At 42.4% G+C, this 24580-nt stretch overlaps 1 protein-coding gene across 1 annotated transcript in view; it reads right to left on the bottom strand.

Moving 5' to 3' along the window:
- Positions 1 to 18982, bottom strand: part of cers3a (ceramide synthase 3a) — a 30463-nt gene extending 11481 nt beyond the window's left edge. Inside the window, exons 1-5 of the mRNA XM_029426095.1 lie at positions 18810 to 18982; positions 16466 to 16583; positions 16143 to 16261; positions 15904 to 15961; positions 15644 to 15694 (exon numbers count right to left, since the gene is read on the bottom strand). Of these exons, the coding sequence (XP_029281955.1) occupies positions 15644 to 15694; positions 15904 to 15961; positions 16143 to 16261; positions 16466 to 16583; positions 18810 to 18982 (519 nt within the window). The remainder of the gene's footprint in view (positions 1 to 15643; positions 15695 to 15903; positions 15962 to 16142; positions 16262 to 16465; positions 16584 to 18809) is intronic.
- Positions 18983 to 24580: the final 5598 nt, after the last annotated feature.

Here is a 24580-nt window from a genome sequence, read left to right as displayed (position 1 = left end):
TGCAGCTCTGGTGAATTCCATGCCCAGGAGGGTTAAAGCAGTGCTAGATAACAATGGTGGTCACACAAAATATTGACACTTTGGGCACAATTTAGACATGTTCACTATGGGGTGTACTCACTTTTGTTGCCAGCTGTTTAGACATTAACAGCTGTGTACTGAGTAATTTTCAAAGGACAATAAATCTATACTGTTATTCAAGCAGCACACTGACTACTTTAAGTTATATCAAAGTTTCAGTAGGATAATGTTATCCCCTGAAAGGATATAACAGAATATTTGCAAAAATCTAAAGGGTGTACTCACTTTTGAGATATACTGTATATTATATATATATATATATATATATATATATATATATATATTAACGTGGGTATCAGGCAGGACCAGGGCAACAGGTGCAGCCACGATTCATGATCCAGATGTAACCTTTAATAGTGGCAACCTGCCACATGAGAGACACAGAAACTCCGGGGATGATGCCCCGAATTCAGTAACATGCATTTAAAGGGACATGAATTCATTCAGATATATATATATATATATATATATATATATATATATATACACACATATATATATATATATATATATATATATATATATATATATATATATATATACATACACATATATATACGTATATATACATACACATATATATACGTATATAACTATAAGCTTTATCAAAGAGGAAAGTCTTTAGCATGCTCTTAAATGTGGAGAGGGTGTCTGCCTCTGAACACAAACTGGACAGAAACTCTAGGTAAACCTGCATTCTGCAGAGCAGCTAATACAGGAGTAATATGATCCTGTTTCCCAGTTCTTTTGTCAATACATGTGCCGCTGCATTTTGGATGAACTGAAGAGTTTTAAGGGATTTTTTGGGACCACCTGATAATTAGGAATCACAATAATCCAGCGTTGAAATAACAAGACGAGTTTTTCTGCATCATTTTGAGACAGGATGTGTCTTATGTTTGCAATGTTATGTAGATCAAAGAAGGCAGTTCTTGAAATTTGTTTTATGTGGGAGTTAATACCATACATACCATACCCACTCAAATCCCCATTGTGACTGTCTGCCCCACGACCACTGAAATTAATAAAATCTATGGTTAACAGAAGAGGAGTTATACATGAAAACCTAATTAAAATAAACACCACCGCTGCAAAAGTGCAACTAAATCAAAATATTAAATGTGGGCCCTTAAACATCAGATCTTTATCAACGAAAGCTGGATTGGTAAATGATTTAATATCAGATAATACGATTGATTTATTTTGTCTCACTGAAACCTGGCTGAGACATGAAGAATATGTCAGTCTAAATGAATCCACTCCACCTGGTCATATTAATACTCACATTCCTCGAGGTAATGGCTGAGGAGGTGGAGTTGCGGCCATATTTGACTCAAACCTCTTGATCAATCCTAAACCTAAACTAAACTAACTCTTTTGAAAGCCTTGTTCTTACGCTCTCAAACCCAACATGGAAAACAAAGCCAGTTTTATTTGTTACTGTGTACCGCCCTCCTGGTCCGTATTCTGAATTTCTATCTGAATTCTCAAAATTTGTATCAAGTTTAGTCCTTAAAACAGATAAAGTAATTATTGTAGGTGACTTTAATATTCATGTGGATGTTGATAGTGAAAGCCTAATAATGCATTTATCTCAATGTTAGATTCAATTGGGTTCAGTCAAAATGTACATGAACCAACTCACTGTTTAAACCACACTCTGGACCTTGTTCTCGGATATGGTGTTGAAATTGAAAGTTTATCAGTGTGTCCACATAATCCTCTTTTATCAGACCATTCTTTAATAACTTTTGAAGTCCTGTTACTGGACTACAAGCCAAAATATCCTACGCTCGATGAAAGTGCTGTGACTAAATTTAAGGAAGTGATTCCATCAGCACTTAATTCAATACCAGGACTTAATATCAATATAATGGAGGACTTCAATGCTAACTTTAGTCCCTCCCAAATGAATCATCTTGTTGATAGCGCTGCAGCCTCACTGCGAATAACACTCGACTCTGTCTGATCATAAAACAAAAAAAGAAAGCTCCATGGCTTAATTTACAAATCCGCGAACTAAAACAAAAGTCGAGAAATCTTGAAAGTAAATGGCGTTCTACTAAATTGGAAGAATCTCGTTTAGTCTGGTTAGATCCTCTTAAAACGTATAAGAAGGCTCTCCGTAATGCCAGAGCAGCTTATTACTCTTCCTTAATAGAAGAACATAAGAACAACTCCAGGTTTCTTTTCAGCACTGTGGCCAGGCTGACAGAGAGCCACAGCTCTACAGAGCCTTCTATTCCTATATCTCTCAGTAGTGAGAACTTCATAAGCTTCTTTAACGATAAAATTATAATTATTAGAGACAAAATTAATCTCCTCCTGACCTCAATTGGTAATGACTTAACTTCAACCTCTGGAATTTTAAAAACATCTGTAACTCCTGAAATATATCTAGACTGTTTTACTCCAATCAACCTTAACCAACTAACTTCAACAATCTCATCGTCTAAGCCATCAACCTTTTAGACCCGATTACAACTAAACTGTTTAAAGAAGTTTTACCCTTAATTAACACCTCGTTATTAAATATGATCAACCTGTCTCTATTATCTGGCTACGTACCACAATCCTTTAAAGTAGCTGTAATAAAACCACTTCTTAAAAAACCTAGTCTTGATCCAGAGGTTGTAGCCAACTATAGGCCGATATCTAACCTACCCTTTCTCGCTAAGATCCTTGAGAAGGCAGTTGCAAAACAGTTATGTGATTTTTTACTTAATAATAGTTTATTTGAGGTTTTTCAATCTGGATTTAGAGTTCATCATAGCACAGAGACGGCACTGGTGAAAGTGAAGTGACCTTCTATTGGCATCAGACAAAGTTCTTGTCTTGTTAGACCTAAGTGCTGCTTTCGATGAGCTGGTTCAAGTCCTATTATCTGAGCGATCTCAATTTGTATGTGTTAACGATAAATCCTCCATGACAGCCAAAGTCAGTCTTGGAGTTCCGCAGGGTTCTGTACTTGGACCGATTCTATTCTCCTTATATATGCTTCCTTTGGGCAATATTATAAGGAACCACTCTATAAACTTGCATTGCTATGCGGATGATACCCAATTATATATATCAATTAAACCAGATGAAACCAATCAATTGGCTAAACTTCAAGCATGCCTTAAGGACATAAAAACTTGGATGTCTAGCAACCTCTTGATGTTAAACACAGACAAAACTGAAGTTATTATACTTGGCCCTAACCGCCTCCGAAACGCATTTTCTAATGACATAGAAGCTCTGGATGGCATTAACTTGGCCTCCAGCACCACTGTAAGGAATCTTGGAGTCATCTTTGATCAAGATCTGTCGTTTAACACCCACATAAAACAAATCTCAAGGACTGCCTTCTTTCATCTACGTAACATTGCAAAAATAAGACACATCCTGTCTCAAAATGATGCAGAAAAACTAGTCCATGCATTTGTTACTTCAAGGCTGGATTACTGCAACTCATTGTTATCAGGTTGTCCCAAAAAGTCGCTGAAGACTCTTCAGTTGATCCAAAATGCAGCGGCACGTGTATTGACAAGAACAAGGAAACGGGATCATATTACTCGTGTATTAGCTGCTCTGCACTGGCTCCCGGTGAAATACAGAATAGAATTCAAAATCCTTCTCCCGACTTACAAAGCAATTAATGGTCAGGCTCCAGCATATCTTGAAGATCTCATAGTACCTTATAAACCAACTGGAGCATTGCGCTCCCAGACTGCAGGGTTACTTGTGGTTCCTAGAGTCTCTAAGAGTACAATGGGAGCCAGAGCCTTCAGCTATCAAGCTCCTCTCCATTGGAACCAGCTTCCAGTTTGTGTTCGGGAGGCAGACACACTCTCCACATTTAAGAGTAGGCTAAAGACTTTCCTTTTTGATAAAGCTTATAGTTAGGGCTTGCTCAGGTTTGCCCTGGATCAGCCCCTAGTTATGCTGCTATAGGCTTAGACTGCCGGGGAACACCTCCCTGCTCTCTTCCTTCTCTTCCTCTCTCCTCCCCTCCCTCTCTTCTTCTCCCTCTCTATCTGTATGTAATTATTTAAATGTATGTTACTAACTCATCATCCGGGGTATCATCCCCGGAGTTTCTGTGTCTCATGTGGCAGGTTGCCACTGATAAAGTTTACGTGAGGATCAGGAATCGTGGCTGCGCCTGCTGTCCTGGTCCTGCTGGACAACGGGAAGCCTTTTTGACATTTTCCTGGATTCATCCAAACTTTCTCTTTTTCAACACAACATCATTCTCTGTCAAATGTTGTATTTGTACTATGTTGTTTATTCTGTACATACAACATCTATTGCACGTCTGTCCGTCCTGGGAGAGGGATCCCTCCTCAGTTGCTCTCCCTGAGGTTTCTTCCATTTTTCCCCCTTTAATTGTAGGGTTTCTTTTAGGAAGTTTTTCCTTGTGCGATGTGAGGGTCTAAGGACAGAGGGTGTCGTAACCTGTACAGTCTGTAAAGCACACTGAGACAAATGTATAATTTGTGATATTGGGCTATACAAATACATTTTATTTGATTTTATATCCTGATCCAAGATGACACCAAGATTCCATATGGCATGGGTGTCAAACTCAAGGTACGATTATATCCGGCCCGCAAGAAAATATCATGTTCATCATAACTGGCCCACCGGTTTTAGTACCACAGGAAAATATATATTTGAGAAAGTATTTAAATGTGTGCGAAAGGAAACTGCCCCGGGACAAAGTGACGGGGCAGATGCGCGGTGAAAAAAACGGATTAGTGGGCAGGATGCAGGAGGATCATACACCAGGAAGCACTGTGTATTAAAGCTCTGGAAATGGAACATATAATAAGCACTGTGACACAGACAGTTAACATTATAAGAGAGAGAAAGTGCTGATTAGATTTTTCGAGTTGTGTGAGGAAATCTACCAGTCTTTGGAAAGTAAAGGGAAAGACACCACAGCTCTCTGGGACGAAAAGTGGCAATGTGAGCTGGCCTTTTTGTGCGACATAACGAAGCATCTCACTGTTAAACCTCCAGCTTCAGGGCCGTGTGATTACGGACATGTATGATATAGTGAGAGTGTTCCAATCCAAGCTGCCTGTGGGAGACTCTGATGCAGCAAGGAAACTTTGGTCACCATGTGTTTCCAAACACTGACAAACCATCTCCACCGCTGTGTTCCCGACAGCATTCTGCTGATAAACTGAGCGCATTTGCCGACTTTGCAGTACAGAAATGAAAATTTAACTGCTTCATGCTGCTCAGATGCTTTGCATGTTTAGAAGCACATACCTGTTTGAGCAGCTTTTCTCTGTGATGAAGATGAACAAAAACCCACACAGGAGTCGTCTCACTGATGCACACCTTCACTCACTGAGGATTTCCACAGAACCCCAAACATTAAACTGGCAGCTAAGAAAAGATTCCAAACCTCTGGCTCTGACACATGTGCATACTAGGAGAATGTAGCCTACCTAAATATGTTCCATATCTTTTTGCACTTTATCCAATATGTCTATCCTGTTCAATAAATGTGGACCGTGTCAATTTTGGCCCTCTCTGTGATTGAGTTTGACACCCCTGCCTTACGGTGTTGCTGGAGGCCAAATTAATGCCATGCAGAGTTACTATGTCAATAGAAAATGCATTTTGGAGGCGTTTGGGACCAAGTATAAAGTATAAAAAAAGTTGCTAGACATCAGAGTTTTTATGTCCTTTTAAGGCAGTCTTTCTCAAAGAGTGGTCCGCGGACCACTGGTAGCATAGATATAGCCTAGTTACGCAGCAATGTGTAGATCTTAGATCGTAAAACGAACCTACGCAGCTGCGTAGCTACGTAGGTTCGTTTTACGTTTTTACGTCATAAATGATTTGCGCGGTCATTTTGAGCGGTCAACTGACAAGATGGATTGATAGCTAAATACAGGGTCAGTTAAAAGAAAATTAAATGAACAATCTGACGCGACAGGCAAGGGGCATCGTCCTGATGCAGGTGATTCAGCAGCTTCAAGTGCTTCAGCCGCAGCAACAAGTCATTTTGTGTGTGTTACTGAGTCCCAGGAGAGCGGTTCGCCGTGTAACCACCACCCGGCTGAAAGCTGTGAAACTCGGCTTGAACGTGGAAAGTCCATCACTAAAGTGAAAAAAGAATATCACAGCGACTACATAAGATTTGGATTTGTTTGGACTGGAGATGAAGAGGATCCCAATCCACACTGTGTTTTGTGCTACGAGTCGTTGGCGAACGAGGCTATGAAACCCGCCAAGCTCAAGCGACATTTTGAGAGCAAACACAAAGATTACATTGGGAAACATTAAGTGTTTTTGAGAGAAAATGTGATGAAGAAACAACTCAAGAAACAAATGACGAAGTGGCATCACAGTTTTTTTCACCGGTGGAAACTGCGAAGGCTACAGAGGCATCATATAGGGTATCCCTTCTCATCGCAAAAACAGGTAAACCTCATTCGATAGGTGAGAATTTAGTCAAACCAGCTGCCAAGATCATGACTAATTTATTGCTTGGGGAGAAAGCAAGCAACAAAATTAACAGGGTCCCCCTCTCCAATGACACTGTCCAGCAGCGAATAACAGCCATGGCTGAAAATGTGAAAGATCAGCTGATCACACGTTTACGCCAAAGCCAGTTTTTCACACTGCAACTGGACGAGTCGACTGATATCGGGAATGAGGCAAATCTGCTGTGTTTTGTAACGTACATTTATGCTACATTTAATAATTAACTTGTGTTTATTGTTAGATCCCTGTTAAAATTGGACCTGCAACCATAGTGTTACTGTATTTTATTTTTGAAAATCCACTGGGAAGTTTGTTTCGTACTAAATGTGATGCATTTTGTGTATCTTGGGTAAGTTCACAGTGGAAAAATGTACTTAAATAAACCCACAAAGTCAGGATCAAAATCAAATAAAAGTTTTAATCAATATTCTTGCAAGAAGGAGTAGAGTTATACCTAAAAAAGATGTACAAACTCACACACGTAAGCTTGTAAGACTGCCGTGTGCTGCTCATAAGAGTGAATCCTCTGCTGCGGTATTTATACTAAATTCTAAAGTCAGGAGGTAGTTCAGGTCAGTCCTTCTTTTGTTTACACAACATGGTGGTTTGCAGGAGAGACAGATGGTCTTCTTATCTGGAGTTAAATCCCATATGAACGAAATGCTTGTAGAATCCATAGTTGTATTTGTATTGTTGATTTAATGTGTGAAGGAGCGATATAGAGAAGGTCACATAAAGCTCATTATTAGGCTGTCAGTTATAATATATTGTTGGAGTGGTAAGCATGCCTATTGTTTTTGGATATTTGGGGAGTTAGGTGGTCCGTGAGTGTCTTTCTATTGGTTAAGTGGTCCTTGGTCTGAAAAAGTTTGAGAAACACTGTTTTAAGGCATGCCTGAAGTTTATCAAATTGATTGGTTTCATCTGATTTGAGTGATAGAAATAATTGGGTATCATCCGCATAACAATGAAAGTTTATAGAGTGGTTCCTTATAATATTGCCTAATGGAAGCATATATAAGGTGAATAGAATAGGACCCATCACCCTAGGCCAATGATCGATTTTGCAATCGTATCAACCTCTCTGGGAACCATCACCTTATCGTGGTGGAGAGGTTTGTGTGTCCCTATGAACCTGAGAGCTGTGTTGTCTGGAGCCTAGTGCTCCTGGTAGGGTCTCCCAAGGCAAATTGGTCTCAGGCGAGGGGCCAGACTAAGAATGGTTCAAAAACGACTTCATGAAAGAAAGGGAAAGGAAAGGAGAGACCCTGCCCGGAGGAAGCCCGGGGCCCCCGTCTGGAGCCAGGCCCAGAGGGAGGGCCCGACAGCGAGCGCCTGGTGGCCGGGTTTGCCACGGAGCCCGGTCGGGCACAGTCCGAAGAAGCTACGTGGTGCCTCCCATCCATCCATCCTGTGGGCCCACCACTCATGGGAACCCCGGTGGTCAGGGAAGCCGTCCGACTGAAGAAGGAGTCCTTCCGGGTTATGTTATCCGGGAGGACTCCGGAAACAGTTGCAGGGTATCGAAGGACTAGAAGGGCGGCAGCTTCTGCCGTGTCAGAGGCAAAGCAGCGGGTGTGGGAGAAGTTCGGAGAAGCTATGGAGAAGGACTTTCGGTCGGCACCAAGGTGCTTCTGGAAAACCATCCGGCACCTCAGGAGGGGGAAGCGAGGAACCATCCAAGCTGTGTACAGCAAGGGTGGGACCCTGCTGACTTCAACTGAGAAGGTTATCGGCCGCTGGAAGGAGCACTTTGAGGAACTCCTGAATCCGACTAACACGCCCTCTATGGTTGAGGCAGAGCTGGAAGCTGATGGGGGATCATCGTCAATTTCCCTGATGGAAGTCACTGAGGTAGTCAAACAACTCCACAGTGGCAAAGCCGCAGGGGTTGATGAGATCCGTCCAGAAATGCTGAAGGCTTTGGGTGTTGAGGGGCTGTCTTGGTTGACACGCCTCGTCAACATTGCGTGGAAGTCTGGGACAGTGCCTAGGGGTTGGCAGACCGGGGTGGTGGTTCCCCTATTTAAAAAGGGGGACCAGAGAGTGTGTGCCAACTACAGGGGTATCACACTTCTCAGCCTCCCTGGTAAAGTCTACTCCAAGGTACTGGAAAGGAGGGTTCGGCCGGTAGTCGAACCTCTGATTGAAGAGGAACAATGCGGATTCCGTCCTGGTCGTGGAACAACAGACCAACTCTTTACTCTTGCAAGGATCCTGGAGGGGGCCTGGGAGTACGCCCATCCGGTCTACATGTGTTTTGTGGATCTGGAGAAGGCGTATGACCGGGTCCCCCGGGTGATACTGTGGGAGTATGGGGTGAGGGGGTCACTGTTGAGGGCCATCCAATCCCTGTACGCCCAAAGCGAGAGTTGTGTCCGGATACTCGGCAGTAAGTCGGACTCGTTTCCCGTGAATGTTGGCCTCCGCCAGGGCTGCGCTTTATCACCAATCCTGTTCGTGATTTTCATGGATAGGATATCGAGGCGTAGTCGTGGAGGAGAGGGGTTGCAGTTCGGTGACCTGAGGATCTCATCGCTGCTCTTTGCAGATGATGTGGTCCTTATGGCATCATCGGTCTGTGACCTTCAACAGTCACTGGATCGGTTCGCAGCCGAGTGTGCAGTGGTTGGGATGAGGATCAGCACCTCCAAATCTGAGGCCATGGCTCTCAGCAGGAAACCGGTGGATTGCCTACTCCGGGTAGGGAATGAGCCATTACCCCAAGTGAAGGAGTTCAAGTACCTCGGGGTCTTGTTCGCGAGTGAGGGGACAATGGAGCGAGAGATTGGCCGGAGAATCGGCGCAGCGGGGGCGGTATTACAGTCACTTTACCGCACCGTTGTGACGAAAAGAGAGCTGAGCCAGAAGGCAAAGCTCTCAATATACCGGTCGATCTTCGTTCCTACCCTCACCTATGGTCATGAAGGCTGGGTCATGACCGAAAGAACGAGATCACGGGTACAAGCGGCCGAAATGGGTTTTCTCAGACGGGTGGCTGGCGTCTCCCTTAGAGATAGGGTGAGAAGCTCAGCCATCCGTGAGAGACTCGGAGTAGAGCCGCTGCTCCTTTACGTTGAAAGGAGCCAGTTGAGGTGGTTCGGGCATCTAGTAAGGATGCCACCTGGGCGCCTCCCTAGGGAGGTGTTCCAGGCACGTCCAGCTGGGAGGAGACCCCGGGGAAGACCCAGGACTCGGTGGAGAGATTATATCTCCTCACTGGCCTGGGAACGCCTCAGGATCCCCCAGTCGGAGCTGGAGGATGTGGCCCGGAGAAGGGAAGATTGGGGTTCCTTACTGGAGCTGCTGCCCCCGCGACCCGATCCCGGATAAGCGGTAGACGATGGATGGATGGATGGATCATCTGATCTGAGGCCACATGTTTTGGACACTCGGGTGAAGAGAGGGGCGGAGCTGTCGACTGATCACCATCTGGTGGTGAGTTGGATCAAGGGGTGGGGGAAGACTCTGGACAGACCTGGTAAACCCAAACGGGTAGTGCGGGGGAACTGGGAACGTCTGGAGGAAGACCCTGTCCTGGGGATCTTTAACTCACACCTCCGGCGGAGCTTTTCAGCCATCCCTGTGGAGGTTGGGGGCATTGAACCTGAGTGAGCGATGTTCAAAACCTCTATTGCTGAAGCTGCGGTGATGAGCTGTGGTCTCAAGGTCTTAGGTGCCTCAAGGGGCGGTAACCATCGAACACCGTGGTGGACCCCGGTGTTCAGGGAAGCCGTCCGACTGTAGGAGTCCTTCCGGGTTATGTTATCCGGGAGGACTCCGGAAACAGTTGCAGGGTATTGAAGGACTAGAAGGGCGGCAGCTTCTGCCGTGTCAGAGGCAAAGCAGCGGGTGTGGGAGAAGTTCGGAGAAGCTATGGAGAAGGACTTTCGGTCGGCACCAAGGTGCTTCTGGAAAACAATCCGGCACCTCAGGAGGGGGAAGCGAGGAACCATCCAAGCTGTGTACAGCAAGGGTGGGACCCTGCTGACTTCAACTGAGAAGGTTATCGGCCGCTGGAAGGAGCACTTTGAGGAACTCCTGAATCCGACTAACACGCCATCTATGGTAGAGGCAGAGCTGGAAGCTGATGGGGGATCATCGTCAATTTCCCTGATGGAAGTCACTGAGGTAGTCAAACAACTCCACAGTGGCAAAGCCGCAGGGGTTGATGAGATCCGTCCAGAAATACTGAAGGCATTGGGTGTTGAGGGGCTGTCTTGGTTGACACGCCTCGTCAACATTGCGTGGAAGTCTGGGACAGTGCCTAGGGGTTGGTAGACCGGGGTGGTGGTTCCCCTATTTAAAAAGGGGGACCAGAGAGTATGTGCCAACTACAGGGGTATCACACTTCTCAGCCTCCCTGGTAAAGTCTACTCCAAGGTACTGGAAAGGAGGGTTCGGCCGGTAGTCGAACCTCTGATTGAAGAGGAACAATGCGGATTCCGTCCTGGTCATGGAACAACAGACCAACTCTTTACTCTTGGATCCTGGAGGGGGCCTGGGAGTACGCACATCCGGTCTACATGTGTTTTGTGGATCTGGAGAAGGCGTATGACCGGATCCCCCGGGTGATACTGTGGGAGGTGCTGCGGGAGTATGGGGTGAGGGGATCACTTTTGAGGGCCATCCCTGTATGCCCAAAGCGAGAGTTGTGTCCGGATACTCGGCAGTAAGTCGGACTCGTTTCCAGTGAATGTTGGCCTCCGCCAGGGCTGCGCTTTATCACCAATCCTGTTCGTGATTTTCATGGATAGGATATCGAGGCGTAGTCGTGGAGGAGAGGGGTTGCAGTTCGGTGACCTGAGGATCTCATCGCTGCTCTTTGCAGATGATGTGGTCCTTATGGCATCATCGGTCTGTGACCTTCAACAGTCACTGGATCGGTTCGCAGCCGAGTGTGCAGCGGTTGGGATGAGGATTAGCACCTCTAAATCTGAGGCCATGGCTCTCAGCAGGAAACCGGTGGATTGCCTACTCCGGGTAGGGAATGAGCCATTACCCCAAGTGAAGGAGTTCAAGTACCTCGGGGTCTTGTTCGCGAGTGAGGGGACGATGGAGCGAGAGATTGGCCGGAGAATCGGAGCAGCGGGGGCGGTATTACAGTCACTTTACCGCACCGTTGTGACGAAGAGAGAGCTGAGCCAGAAGGCAAAGCTCTCAATATACCGGTCGATCTTCGTTCCTACCCTCACCTATGGTCATGAAGGCTGGGTCATGACCGAAAGAACGAGATCACGGGTACAAGCGGCCGAAATGGGTTTTATCAGATGGGTGGCTGGCGTCTCCCTTAGAGATAGGGTGAGAAGCTCAGCCATCCGTGAGAGACTCGGAGTAGAGCCGCTGCTCCTTTACGTTGAAAGGAGCCAGTTGAGGTGGTTTGGGCATCTAGTAAGGATGCCACCTGGACGCCTCCCTCGGGAGGTGTTCCAGGCACGTCCAGCTGGGAGGAGACCCCGGGGAAGACCCCGGGGAAGACCCAGGACTTGGTGGAGAGATTATATCTCCTCACTGGCCTTGGAACGCCTCAGGATCCCCCAGTCGGAGCTGGAGGATGTGGGAAGGGAAGATTGGGGTTCCTTACTGGAGCTGCTGCCCCCGCGACCCGATCCCGGATAAGCGGTAGACGATGGATGGATGGATGGAGAATAGGTCCATAACAGAACCCTGCGGGACTCCATGACTGACTCGGATTCATTGTTAACACGTACAAACTGAGATCGCTCAGATAAATAGGACTTAAACCGGCTTAGTGTGGTTCCTTTTATACCAATATAATGTTCCAGTCTCTGTAGTAGAATGTCATGATCAACAGTGACGAAAGCAGCACTGAGGTCTAACAAGACAAGAACAGAGACAAGTCCTTTGTCTGATGCCAAAAGAGGGTCATTGGTAACTTTCACCAGTGCCGTGCTATGCTATGATGAACTCTAAATCCAGATTGAAAAACTTCAAATAAACTATTGTTATGTAACAAATCACACAACTGTTTTGTGACTGCTTTCTCAAGGATCTTAGCGAGAAAGGGAAGGTTAAATATCAGCCAATAGTTAGCTAAAACCCCTGGATCAAGACTGGGCTTTTTAACAAGAGGTTTTATTCCAGCTACTCTAAAGTTGTGGTACACTGCCAGATCATATTTAATAAAGAGGTGTTAATTAAGGGTTTTGCCTTATGGCTTGTAGTCCAGTAACAAATGTGTGTATGTGTGTGAATGTGTGAATGCTGACATGTTTTTGTAAAGCACTTTGAGTGATCGCAAAGATTGGAAAAATGCTATATAAATGCAGTCCATTTACCATAACGCAGTATTAAGGCTGTTATTATTGACATTATTATCGACGGATATCAAAATATCCTACAATAATTACTTTATCTGTTTTAAGGACTAAACTTGATAAGAACTCTGAGAATTCAGATAAACAATCAGAATATGGACCAGGAGGGCGGTACAAATACAATTGGATTTTTTGTTTTCCATGCTGGGTTTAAAAGAGTAAGAACAAGACTTGAACGAATATAGTTTAGTTTTTAATAGTCTTGATTGATAAGTTTGAGTCGAATATGGCTGCAGCTCCACCTCCTTGGCCTGTGTCTCGAGGAGTATTGATATGACCAGGCGGAGTGGATTAATTTAGACTGACATATTCTTCATGTCTCAGCCAGGTTTTAGAGAGATAAAATAAATAAATGTGATTATCTGATATTAAATCATTTATTAGTCCAGTTTTGGATGACAGAGATCTGAAGTTTAACAGTCCACATTTAATTGTTCTATTTAGTTGCACTTTTGCAGCGGTGGTGTTCATTTTTATTAGGTTTTTATGTATAATTTCTCTTTTGTTTACTTGTTTAATTTCAGTGGTCGTGGGGCAGACACAGTCACTATGGGGATTTGAGTGGGTGACTGCCCGAATGGAAGCGCAGAGAAGCTCTGCAGCTCTGTCTCCTGGTCTTAACTGGTCTTGTCATGGATTAGTTCCACTAATAAACTTTGTAATATTACTAGATATGAGATCCCCTCCTTCCAAAGTAGGATGGATGGTCTCCTAATCAAACCAGGAGTTCCTCAGAAAGTCCGCCAATTATATACACATCATTATCTGGACACCACCATGAGAGCCAGTGACATCATGATGGCATAAGGCTAATGATGTCATCACTGGATATATTTGGCAGGGTACCAGAAAAAAACTATGTAGTTCAACGTTGTCTTTGCATATGTACACCGACTCCACATTAACTTTAGTGCACTCCGTTGGCTCCTGCTTTGAGCTACAATTGTTTCGTACAGTCACCCAGCTAACAGGAATTACCTCTGGTCGACCTGCACCGGCTACTGAGGGCTTGCTAACAGCTATAGTAGCTAACTACTGACTTTTCATGGTGCGTAGCCGTGTTTCTAGCCCTCTATAACTGGCCTCCAACCCTGCATATAAAACTCAGATACTATTATCACTAAATGAGACAGAAATAGCTAAACATGAACCATTAAAAAGCAGGAGAGAGCAGTAGAGGGAGAGAGAGATGCCATCGCTAGCTGACAAGCTACAATAGCTAACGTTAGCAGAGCTGAAATGAGTTTAAACAACTGTGGATTTAGCGAGAGAGTCGCTAAGAGAAGTGCTTGAGAAGTACTAGTGTAGGTTTAGATATATGACGGGTAGTTAGCCACTGTGATCAAGAATATAACAAGATTAACTGAGTCAAGTGAGAGAAGCTAAAGTAAGGAACCAGCAACACGGAAGCGCTGGAAAACCGGAAAGCACAATACACGCTTAGCCTACCGTACAACGTCAGCCCACTCACTCCAGGGTAGGCTACTCGAGAGCATTCAGAGTATTAGTCTTAAGGTAAAAGCTGTGACTGGAGTTATGGAAGCTGGAACCCTTCCAAATCTCCTTCCTCATGTGGTCAGTGTACGACACACTCCCAACTCCAACAAACCTGCATAAGTGGGGCATGAGGGAGGATCCGCAGAGCACGCTTTGCGGTGAGAGGGGCACTATGGCGCAGAGTGTAAAATGGTACTCACACAAGGGAGATACAGGCAGCATCTTGGAGCAGGAGAGGCCAAAGAAGCACCTAACCAACGTGAGATCCTTACCATTGATCAAATTTGTGAGGGAGGGAGAGAAGCCAACAGCCACAAAGAGAACAAAGAACAACTTACAGCAAACAACACAATCTTGGAGATGAGGGTGGACCTGGGAAAAAGGCTGCAGTTCCCCCGGGTTGTCCAAACAACCTTGAGGCCAGATGTGGTCTTGTGGTCTGAAGAGGCTAACAAGATCATCTTAATTGAACTAAGAGTCCCAAGGGAAGAGAACTGCGACCAAGCCTTTGATTGGAAGAAAGCAAAATATCAAGACCTGCAGCAGGATTGCAGGGAGAAAGGATGGCAGGCATTGCTATTCCTAGTCAAGGTTGGCTGCAGAGGAGTCCCTGCACAGTCAGTGTGCAAAATGCTCATAGCCATTGAAATGACTGAATGAAAAAAGGGAGGAGAACAGTAGCCCGCAGTTTGGGAGAGGCAGCAGAAAGAACCTTTTGCTGGTAATGAAGTGAAGAGTTGAGCTGGACACCCGAGGAAAGTTGGCCACCGTCTGACGAGACTGCACCAGACAGTTGATCTGTTTTGGTGAGAGAAGTGGAAGTATCTTCTGAATAATCTTTCCGTGAGTTAGCAGCACTAGCTCCAAAAGTGGCTTTATCTAGCAAGAAAGACTGACACTGATAGCCCATCCTTTCAGGCCTCCCTCCAAAGCCACTCCCCCCAAATTATCATTATGAATGTAAACATATCATAATAAATGTAAACAACGAGCATGGCTATTATAAATAATCACACGCTCACAAGCTAGCCACTTGTAGATGACTCAGGCGACGCTCAATGAGTGCACGGGCAGAGTGTGACAGGCATTCGAGCCAAATCAAATGATTGGATGTATTTATTACAGTACTGCGACAGCCACAGATACCAGATTTCTTTTGTCAGAGCACATGAGATTGGTGTCAGGTTGTAAAGATTATTTCAACAAATATAAGAACAAATGTTTCGAAGTATACAAACCTGATTTGGAAAGCCTGTCCATACTTCCCGGGTATCATAAAACCATTCTTTCTGCAAAATCCATGGGGAGAAATTGTGTTTATAATTTTACAGTTTATTTGAAATGTAGAGGGGTAAAGCTTTTATGAAAGATATAGAGCTACACCAATAATGCTGCTAGTAACTTTAACTCTTAACCACTGCTATCTGAAGTTGCTTTTTTACAGTAAAATCTAATGCTTCTGGCTGAAATGGACTCACGCTCCAATCAAGCTACTCACATCGTACAGTGCTACTATCCCTCCAATGAACGCCAATATGTAGAAGACAAACCTCCAGCTGTAGGAAGCAGAGGGTAGACATGTATAGACTATGGCTATTTGAGGTATTGCATTATTATTATCATTACACACACAAACAGACACACACACACACACACACACACACACACACACACACACACACACACACACACACACACACACACACACACACATACACACACACAAACAGTAGTGACCTGGCCTCTCTGAACTTCTTCAGGACTCCGGGAAGGTCTTGACTGCGTCTTCTTCTGAACCAGCGTTCAACTTGTCTCATTGACAAACTGCTTTTCTTAGACAGTCCATCAATATCTGCCTGGAAGGGAGTGAAAAAAGACACACACACACATTCAAATGTGTGTAATTTCGGGTGAGGTGCGGGTGGAACTCTGTGAAATAATTTCAAAACAAAAGCCCTCGCTTGGTAAAAGATGGTTGCAATGATACTGCAAGACCATATTATCAGGAATTATCAATGTGTTGAGCTCTCAGGCTAATATTTGAGTGGGACATTGTTTACCTGAGCAGGATTTCTACACTGAGTAATGTAGTAAAGTTCCAGGATGTGGTTGTCCTCTGCTTTCAGATGGACTCTCTGCTTGATCCCAGCGGAAACTGCAAGTGGTGTTGCTATCAACCTGGAACACAGTTAACACACACAGAGTTCAATTCTAACAATGTCAGAGTCAGCAGAGGACATACAATAAAAATATATATATATTATATACTTATAATAATAATAATTATATTTATAACCTAAATATTTGGAAAATCCTCATCTATAGGGTACTATAGATCTCATTCCCATAGTTATATTGGGAATTGGTTGTCCCTAAACCTTAAATAAAATTTGACGTAAATAAAAGTTAATCAATTCTTTTTATTATGTTCTAACTGATTTATATATATAATGTTTTCATGTTACTACAGAATAAGAGTTTTAAGACCTTAGGCCAAGTCTGGTTTTTAGCCACACCCCTGTATTTATTTACCAGGAAGTGACTCTGCATCCTTTTCCCTCATGGCATGTTGAGTATTTAAATCCCATAATTTTGAAGTAAATGTGTTAAAAAGTCAGAAAATCAGAGTGTAACTTTAGGAATTGTCACTACCGAAAACATGTTCTCTGCAATTATGTCAACTTTTTTTAAAACAAGAAACAAAGGGAATCAAAATGAAGTAGCCACATATTGGTGCAGTGGGATTCTCTTAGCAACGCACTTGTATTTTTCTAAGTCTTCATGAATTATGCTTCACATCTTTCCTTGACCTCATTACGTTTTCTGTCCAAGTTAAGGAAAAGGGATTAGGAGAAGACATAGGACGGAAGATTTTGGAATATTTAACCAAGGGGAGACCTCCGGATCTGACAAGTGAAGCTAATGTGGTGCCTTGGACCTGCATTATTTCTAATGGCCAACAGGGGGCGACTTTATTAGTTGCAAAAGAAGTACAATTGTATAGAAGTCTATAGTCAGGTTTTCATCCAAGTGTATTGTAAATTTTAAGCCGATTTTTCAGAAAATCGTAAAAAGAAAATTATAATGAATACTTGTTTCCATCCATAACCAGTATGCCATTATTAGGACTTGGTTCATGGAGCTAGGCAGTAGGTGGCTCGAATTCTCCAGTCAGAAAACCATTATGCATAAAAAGAGTGCCCAACAATATGACGTTATTAAAAGAGTGCCATTGGAAGATCAAAAGGTGAAAAACAATATAGAAAACTGGATGGAAATGAGTTTCATGTATTAATGTGAGGAAGGTTACATCAGATCTGTGTGGAGCTATGAGGAGAATAGTTTTCCTCTTTTCAGTGGATGTTGATCTGTTTACATTGCACTCGCATTCTGCTTTTTTGATACACCAACTTTTCCATCAAAGTAAAACTTTTTAATGTGCAAATAAAAAATGCACATCTAAACAGGTAGATGGAAACACACCGTATGAGAAAAGGACCGTACTTCTCACTTGATTGATTACTTCAGTAAACATTTATCTAATGAGTAGTTTCAAGTCTTCTTCAATACAGCATGATGTCCATTTTGTAAATTACATTTTTTTTGTAAAACCTAAAAATGTTCAGCGTTCAGTTGTACGAAAAGACACTCCAACAAGATGGCTTTTCATTTTTTACAATAACTATATTTCGTGTAAGCCTGTTATTGGCTAGCCAGAATTAGGATCCCAATTAATATCACAGTTACTGTGAATTAGGGAATGATACCTGCCCTCGCTGGGCCTCGCTCCTCCCCAGCTCCAAACTCTCGTCAAAATGCAAAACAGTAGTTCACAAACCAATGTGTGATGTCACAGTGACTATGTTTACTTTATTTGTACAGTCTATGGTTCACAGAGTCCAATAGTATCAAATCCATGACCAGTTCATTCATTCATGCATGTTATGAGTTAAGATTAAGCAATATATTTGAGGGAATATGATAAAACCTTGCAAACTAAATATTGTTGTCACTGCCAAAACAGTGCTATCACGACCAGAAAAATGGGTGTTTGAGTTATCAACTAAAATGTTATGATAATGATTGGTTAAATATATGTTCAATTTCATCATTCATAAATTCTGAAATCAACATGATCAGCTTTAAGAATTGTACAAAGAAAAATGTTACTTAGATTTGATGAATCTTAGAAATATGTTAAAATTTTATTATTATTATTTTATTTTAATCATTGTGAAAGTCTTCCTTGCGTAGAAGATGAAGATGACAGGCTTTGACACAATACTTGTTAGTAGGATACATTCAGTGTCGGTTTGAATGTCACCAGACTTTAAACTGTAATATACTTCTGTCTAATCCTTCAACAGTGAGCGATGTGCTGTTGGTACAGAGTGTGGATCTTACCTTTCAAACAGGCATCTGATGAGTAAGAAGGCGAAGGTGTAGGGCACAGTAATGTAGAGATGTGAGGCTTTGGCATAGACCAGGCCCTCCCTGTCCTCCAGGTCAGCCCAAGTCAGGTTCACAGGCAGCCAGATTCTGTCCCACCAGAACCAATCATACAGCGTGTCAAACATCCCTCCACCCTAACAGAAACACCAGGTCACACAAAGGTTATACAGTAGTAACTACCAATATACATGCAGCGCTGTCTGTAGCTAATATCTAGGAGGACAGAAAGAAAAAGATGATATACTAATCCCAAGAATCCAAATAATCAACTGTTTAATACTGAATTTGTCAACACGATTCACTTTCTTCTGGTAATTTCTTTCAATTTTGCCATGGAGCCTGGTCTCATAGAAAATGTGTACTTATTTGCACCAAAAGTAAGTGCAGTTCATTCTATATATGGATATAAAGAAAAAGACAAGCATCTACAAGAACAGAAGGTGACTTAATACCAGTACAGAAGTAAAATATGTAACACTGATGACAAAGATTAAATATCCGGCAGTCCTTGTGACTGAGTTTGTTGAAGGCCATGCTAGGATTCTGCAACACTCTGGGGTTGACACTAGAGTGGAAAGCAGGAGAAACCTTTGGTGTAAAAGCTGCCATGTTTGGACCATTTCATACACCCATGGTTCTCATGACTGGCACAATAACCATCCCTTTCAAAATACCTTTTAGTTACTTACAAATTATTACATTGCACTGGGAAATGACAAATGCGCTAAAAGTTTAACTATAAGTTATTTTTGAGATGGGGGAAGGTAGGATTCCAGAAAGTGGCTACAAAGCAGACTGCAGTCAGAGATGCTACAGTTACTGTAGTGTACATAAAGGTATGTTTCCTAAACAAATATTGACCTAGTGATCCCTCCCTTATTCTCAAGATCACTTCCACACCTATTTTAACAGCCCTTTCTATCAACCCACAAGTTGTTGAGTCTCCCACTCATTCCCACTGATGGCCGCCAGTTATCATTATAACTGTGCTGGCCAGTCATATACTATACATGCAAATACACCTGCACTGTCTTATCTTGCCTCTCTCCAGCCTCTGTGACTCAATACAGTTTTGTTGTTATTTGTTTGGATTCAAAAATCTGCTGTAATAGCAGCTATTCTTCCTGGGGTCCATATCAAATGGTAAATAGTAACAAAAAATGTCACCACTTACAGACAACTAACAATGACAATGTTCAGCCTGTATGTTGTAAAGGCACTCTCTGTCTGAGTCTGGTCGACTCAAACCAGTAACAGTGAGGACAGTACAATATCTTTACTCTGAAATGAAGACACACAAGCTGAAAGTCTTAGTGGAAATATTCAAGTAAAGTACCATATAAGGCTTTACAAATATACAATAAAAATACTGTTGATGACTTGTCCATTAGCTGTTGTTTAGCAATCCATTAGCTATCGGTGTGAGAATGAGGCAATATTTCGGGGGGCTCAGGTGTAGCCAGTTGATATCTGGACAAAGACTTCCTTTTCTGTGGTGCTCATTGTTTACTGTCTGTTTTCAACTTGAGACTTGAGAATGGAGTTGGAGTTGAGGGACGACGTCTACCACCAGATTGTTTCACAAGTACTTAGTTTACAAACTAATTTCAAGTTAATAAAAAGCTAAATCATCATCAGACAGGTTCCAAGATTTTATTTTGTCCTCTTTTGCTGTCTACACAGATTGATTGGTCAATACTAACAGGACAACAAACGTAAACCATAACGCTTCCGGTACCTGAATGCAGATTCTGTTTATGGAAAATATTTGTTTAGTTCTTCAAATTACATTAAAGGAGATTTGCCTCCAGTCAAACTACTTGTCAGTCCATCTTTACATAGCTGCTGACCCTACAAATGTTACCCAGCAATGTAGGTCCTTGAAACTGTCAAATTGAGATAGAAAACAGTTCTCAAACATCTTAAACAGTCACAACTAAACTAACCCAAACCTTTTGATTGCAAATGTGCAGACCACACATCTTGAATCTCAAATGAACATTGTGTTGATCTTTCTGAGAACAGGGACTTCATTCATCCCAACTCAGCCATGACAAAACTCACAGATCCTGAAAGTAAAATAATTAACTTCAGTAACACCCCCGAACCCCCCTACCAACTAAAAAGAAAGCAAAACATTCAAGCTAAAACAAGCAGCGTGTTCACAAGGTCAAAGGAAAACACAGGCTTACCTTTGTCACTGCTACCAGATCAGGGATGTTGTTTCCACACCAGCTGACTGCTGTGTTTGCTGTGGGAAATAAAGATGGAAGGTAAAATCCTCTATTCCCCGTTATGACAAGCAGCCAACCACTCTCTCTTTGTTTGACATTCTTTAGGGTCACACCCAGCCCAGCCACAATTACCTGAGAAGGTTTTTTTTTCTCCCCTCCAGGAAGTAGAGGGAGGCTATCGGATTGCCACAACACACCCACAAGCTTTTTATCTCCCTGCCCTCAAGAGACCTAATAACTTTGTTTGTACTGTGTTCCTGATAAAAACAGGTTCTCCCACAAAACAAACCTTCAAGGAACAATGGAGGCAACAGGGAAATGATGTTGACTTTTAAAAATGCCAATAGCTTAGCCCATTATGTATATATATATATATATTTTAATCATTGACACTATCGATCAAAGCTCAGCTGTTTTCTGCACTTACACATCACCTTCACACCCCTAAACCAGTTCAATTGACAGTTTAACTGCTTTAAACACCTACACATCATCTGACACAATGTTTTACTCTTAAACTATATACTGCTTTTAGCTCTTAGATTGCATGTGATTATTAAACAGCTTTTACACTTCAGCTGACACTGCAACTCCTATTACTGCTTACTCTTCAAATAACACTTTATCTGTTTTCGTTTTTTACAGTTGAACTAGCTCTTACATTTAAACTGAAACCAAGCTCTTGCCAGCACTTCCATTCCAACACACTCTCACAGTTCATCTTCCTGTGCTTCAACTCCAGGTAAAACTTTCCTTATATGTTATATATATATATATATATATATATATATATATATATATATATATATATATATATATATATATATATATGTATGTATACAGCTTCACTGCAATTAAAATACATTTAAAAAAACAATGAATCATCAGAAAATTTTGCTTTTCCACAAGGCTCTTATAGACTGACCTCAGTTGAAAACAGTGCAGATATACTGTGTATATATAAACAGGTAGGTATGCTGGCTTTTAGAGGGTTTGCAGTCAGCACCATCTCTGTGCAGTTATGGGTGGGTGTGTGTACTGACAGAGCAAACAATGTACTGGTACTCAAATATCAAGCTCAATCAATAGAGCACTTTGATGACACTCCTAATTCATTTTTAACATGACAGCCACATGGAAAGGTACTTAGAGAGTTCCGATTAGGATGGAACAAATCGTGTTTATTTTTGCTTGAGAATTTACTTGCTTTTGGAGCCTTTATTGGCCATTTGATTAACTGCATTTTTTGGCACTTCCACATGGGTTCAATTTTTTAGACTAGGAAATTGTTGTTATTGGTGTTAACACAGGCAGTGTTGCTACTGCTTTTTTCATTTATGGAGCAGTGCAAATATTTCAGAATAAAAGCCTTGTGTTAACAAATAAAGGGATTCTGTCCTCAGAAAAAAACTCTAGTGGGATTTAATTTAGAAATTTAGAGTCAGTTCTGTAATTATTTTGAATAAAATATTTATTTTTCATTTTTCACTTTCATATATTTTTTCATTTGCAGATTTTATGTCTTCAAATTTAGATCGGCTTCAGGTGAGAGGGGCGTTGAAATGTGATTGACTGCAAAACAAAGAAGGCTGAGGAGCTTCCACAATCATGTTGCCTTCAGGAAATGTAGGTACCTCGAGAAGTATAATTCAACACTTTCTATAGACCTACACCATATTCCCGTGATTGGCAGTAAAAAAAAAAACGAACAAAGTTTTATTTTGCAAACTGTTTTCCTTAGTTTCACGTAAAGTTTTTGTCACTGACGTGTTTTGTGCTTCCAGGATCACATCTCACCCACCTTCTGACCTGCCTGCCTGCTCGCTTCCCCAACCTGACACCATCTCCAGCCGGTCACGCTCACAGCCTCACCTGCCCGCCCTGCTAAACTCCGTTCTCTCCATTCCCCCAGCTACGTGCTGCCGTGCCATTCACGCACTCATCCTTGTGGTATTTTATTTGGACAATAAAACCTTTCCTTCCCTCATCTCCCTGTCTGTCTTTGTGCTCCTGGGTCCGATTCAGACCTGACCGCAATAGCAGTCTTAGACCGAACTTGGTACCAATAGCAGTATATGAGCAATAAACTATGACAGATTGTGCAGTTCAACAGCCACACTCTAGGATTTGACATTTCCCACTTCCACATAGCACTGTGAACGGAGCGTAGTATTCGCTTGGAGCTTGCGATGGCGTCCGCTCCACCAAGACAACCTGCTCACTATGTTCAATAGAATAGATACTCTGAGACATTATCCTAAATATTATGATAATGTCTAGATATAGTAGAAAATAAGAATTGCATTAACTAGCTTTCTGCTAGTGTGTTTATGCTGTCATGTCCCGTCAGATTATTTAATGTTATGTCATGTATTTATGTTATAGTTTAGTTCATGTTCAGTGTTTAATGTCTCTCAGGTCACAAATGTTAAGTTACCGTCACTCTTGTCTAGTGTCGTCTTGCACTTCCTGTTTTGTTTTGAAACGTTCCTTTCCCTCACGTTCCAGGTCACTTAACTTCCTGCCTTTGTGTGTTTTCCCACTTCTGTGATCGTCTGCCCCGCCCCTGACTGTTGTCACCTGTGTGTGTTAATTAGTCGTGAGCCCAGGCTTTACAGGCTCGAATAGGTAGTGTGGAAACACGTGACAAAACTGTGTGACGTATGCGTGCGACTCCATGTTGGTTGGATAACAAATCAACAATGGCGTCTAAAGCGAACAACAACAGCAATACAACTCTGACTTCTTCTAAGTATTCTGACTCTCTGGAGTCTTCTACAAAGGCAAGATTCAGAGAAAAAGTCTAAATTTGAGGCCTTGACCCGTACACGCTAAAGCCGTCGGATTATACAGTATATCTCAAAAGTGAGTACACCCTTTAGATTTTTGCAAATATTCTGTTATATCCTTTCAGGGGATAACATTATCCTATTGAAACTTTGATATAACTTAAAGTAGTCAGTGTGCTGCTTGAATAACAGTATAGATTTATTGTCCTTTGAAAATTACTCAGTACACAGCTGTTAATGTCTAAACAGCTGGCAACAAAAGTGAGTACACCCCATAGTGAACATGTCCTAATTGTGCCCAAAGTGTCAATATTTTGTGTGACCACCATTGTTATCTAGCACTGCTTTAACCCTCCTGGACACTTCTTATATCTTAGTGAGTATATTGGTGTACTTTTATATCTTGATTCATGTAACATCAAATCAAATTTAAATCAAATTTATTTGTATAGCCCAATATCACAAATTATACATTTTGTCTCAGTGTGCTTTACAGACTGTACAGGTTACGACACCCTCTGTCCTTAGACCCTCACATCGCACAAGGAAAAACTTCCTAAAAGAAACCCCACAATTAAAGGGGGAAAAATGGAAGAAACCTCAGGGAGAGCAACTGAGGAGGGATCCCTCTCCCAGGATGGACAGACGTGCAATAGATGTCGTATGTACAGAATAAACAACATAGTACAAATACAACATT

Source organism: Cottoperca gobio, chromosome 3 (assembly GCF_900634415.1).
Source record: "Cottoperca gobio chromosome 3, fCotGob3.1, whole genome shotgun sequence".
Taxonomy (NCBI): Eukaryota; Metazoa; Chordata; class Actinopteri; order Perciformes; family Bovichtidae; genus Cottoperca; species Cottoperca gobio.
This window is presented reverse-complemented; position numbering and strand designations above follow the sequence as displayed.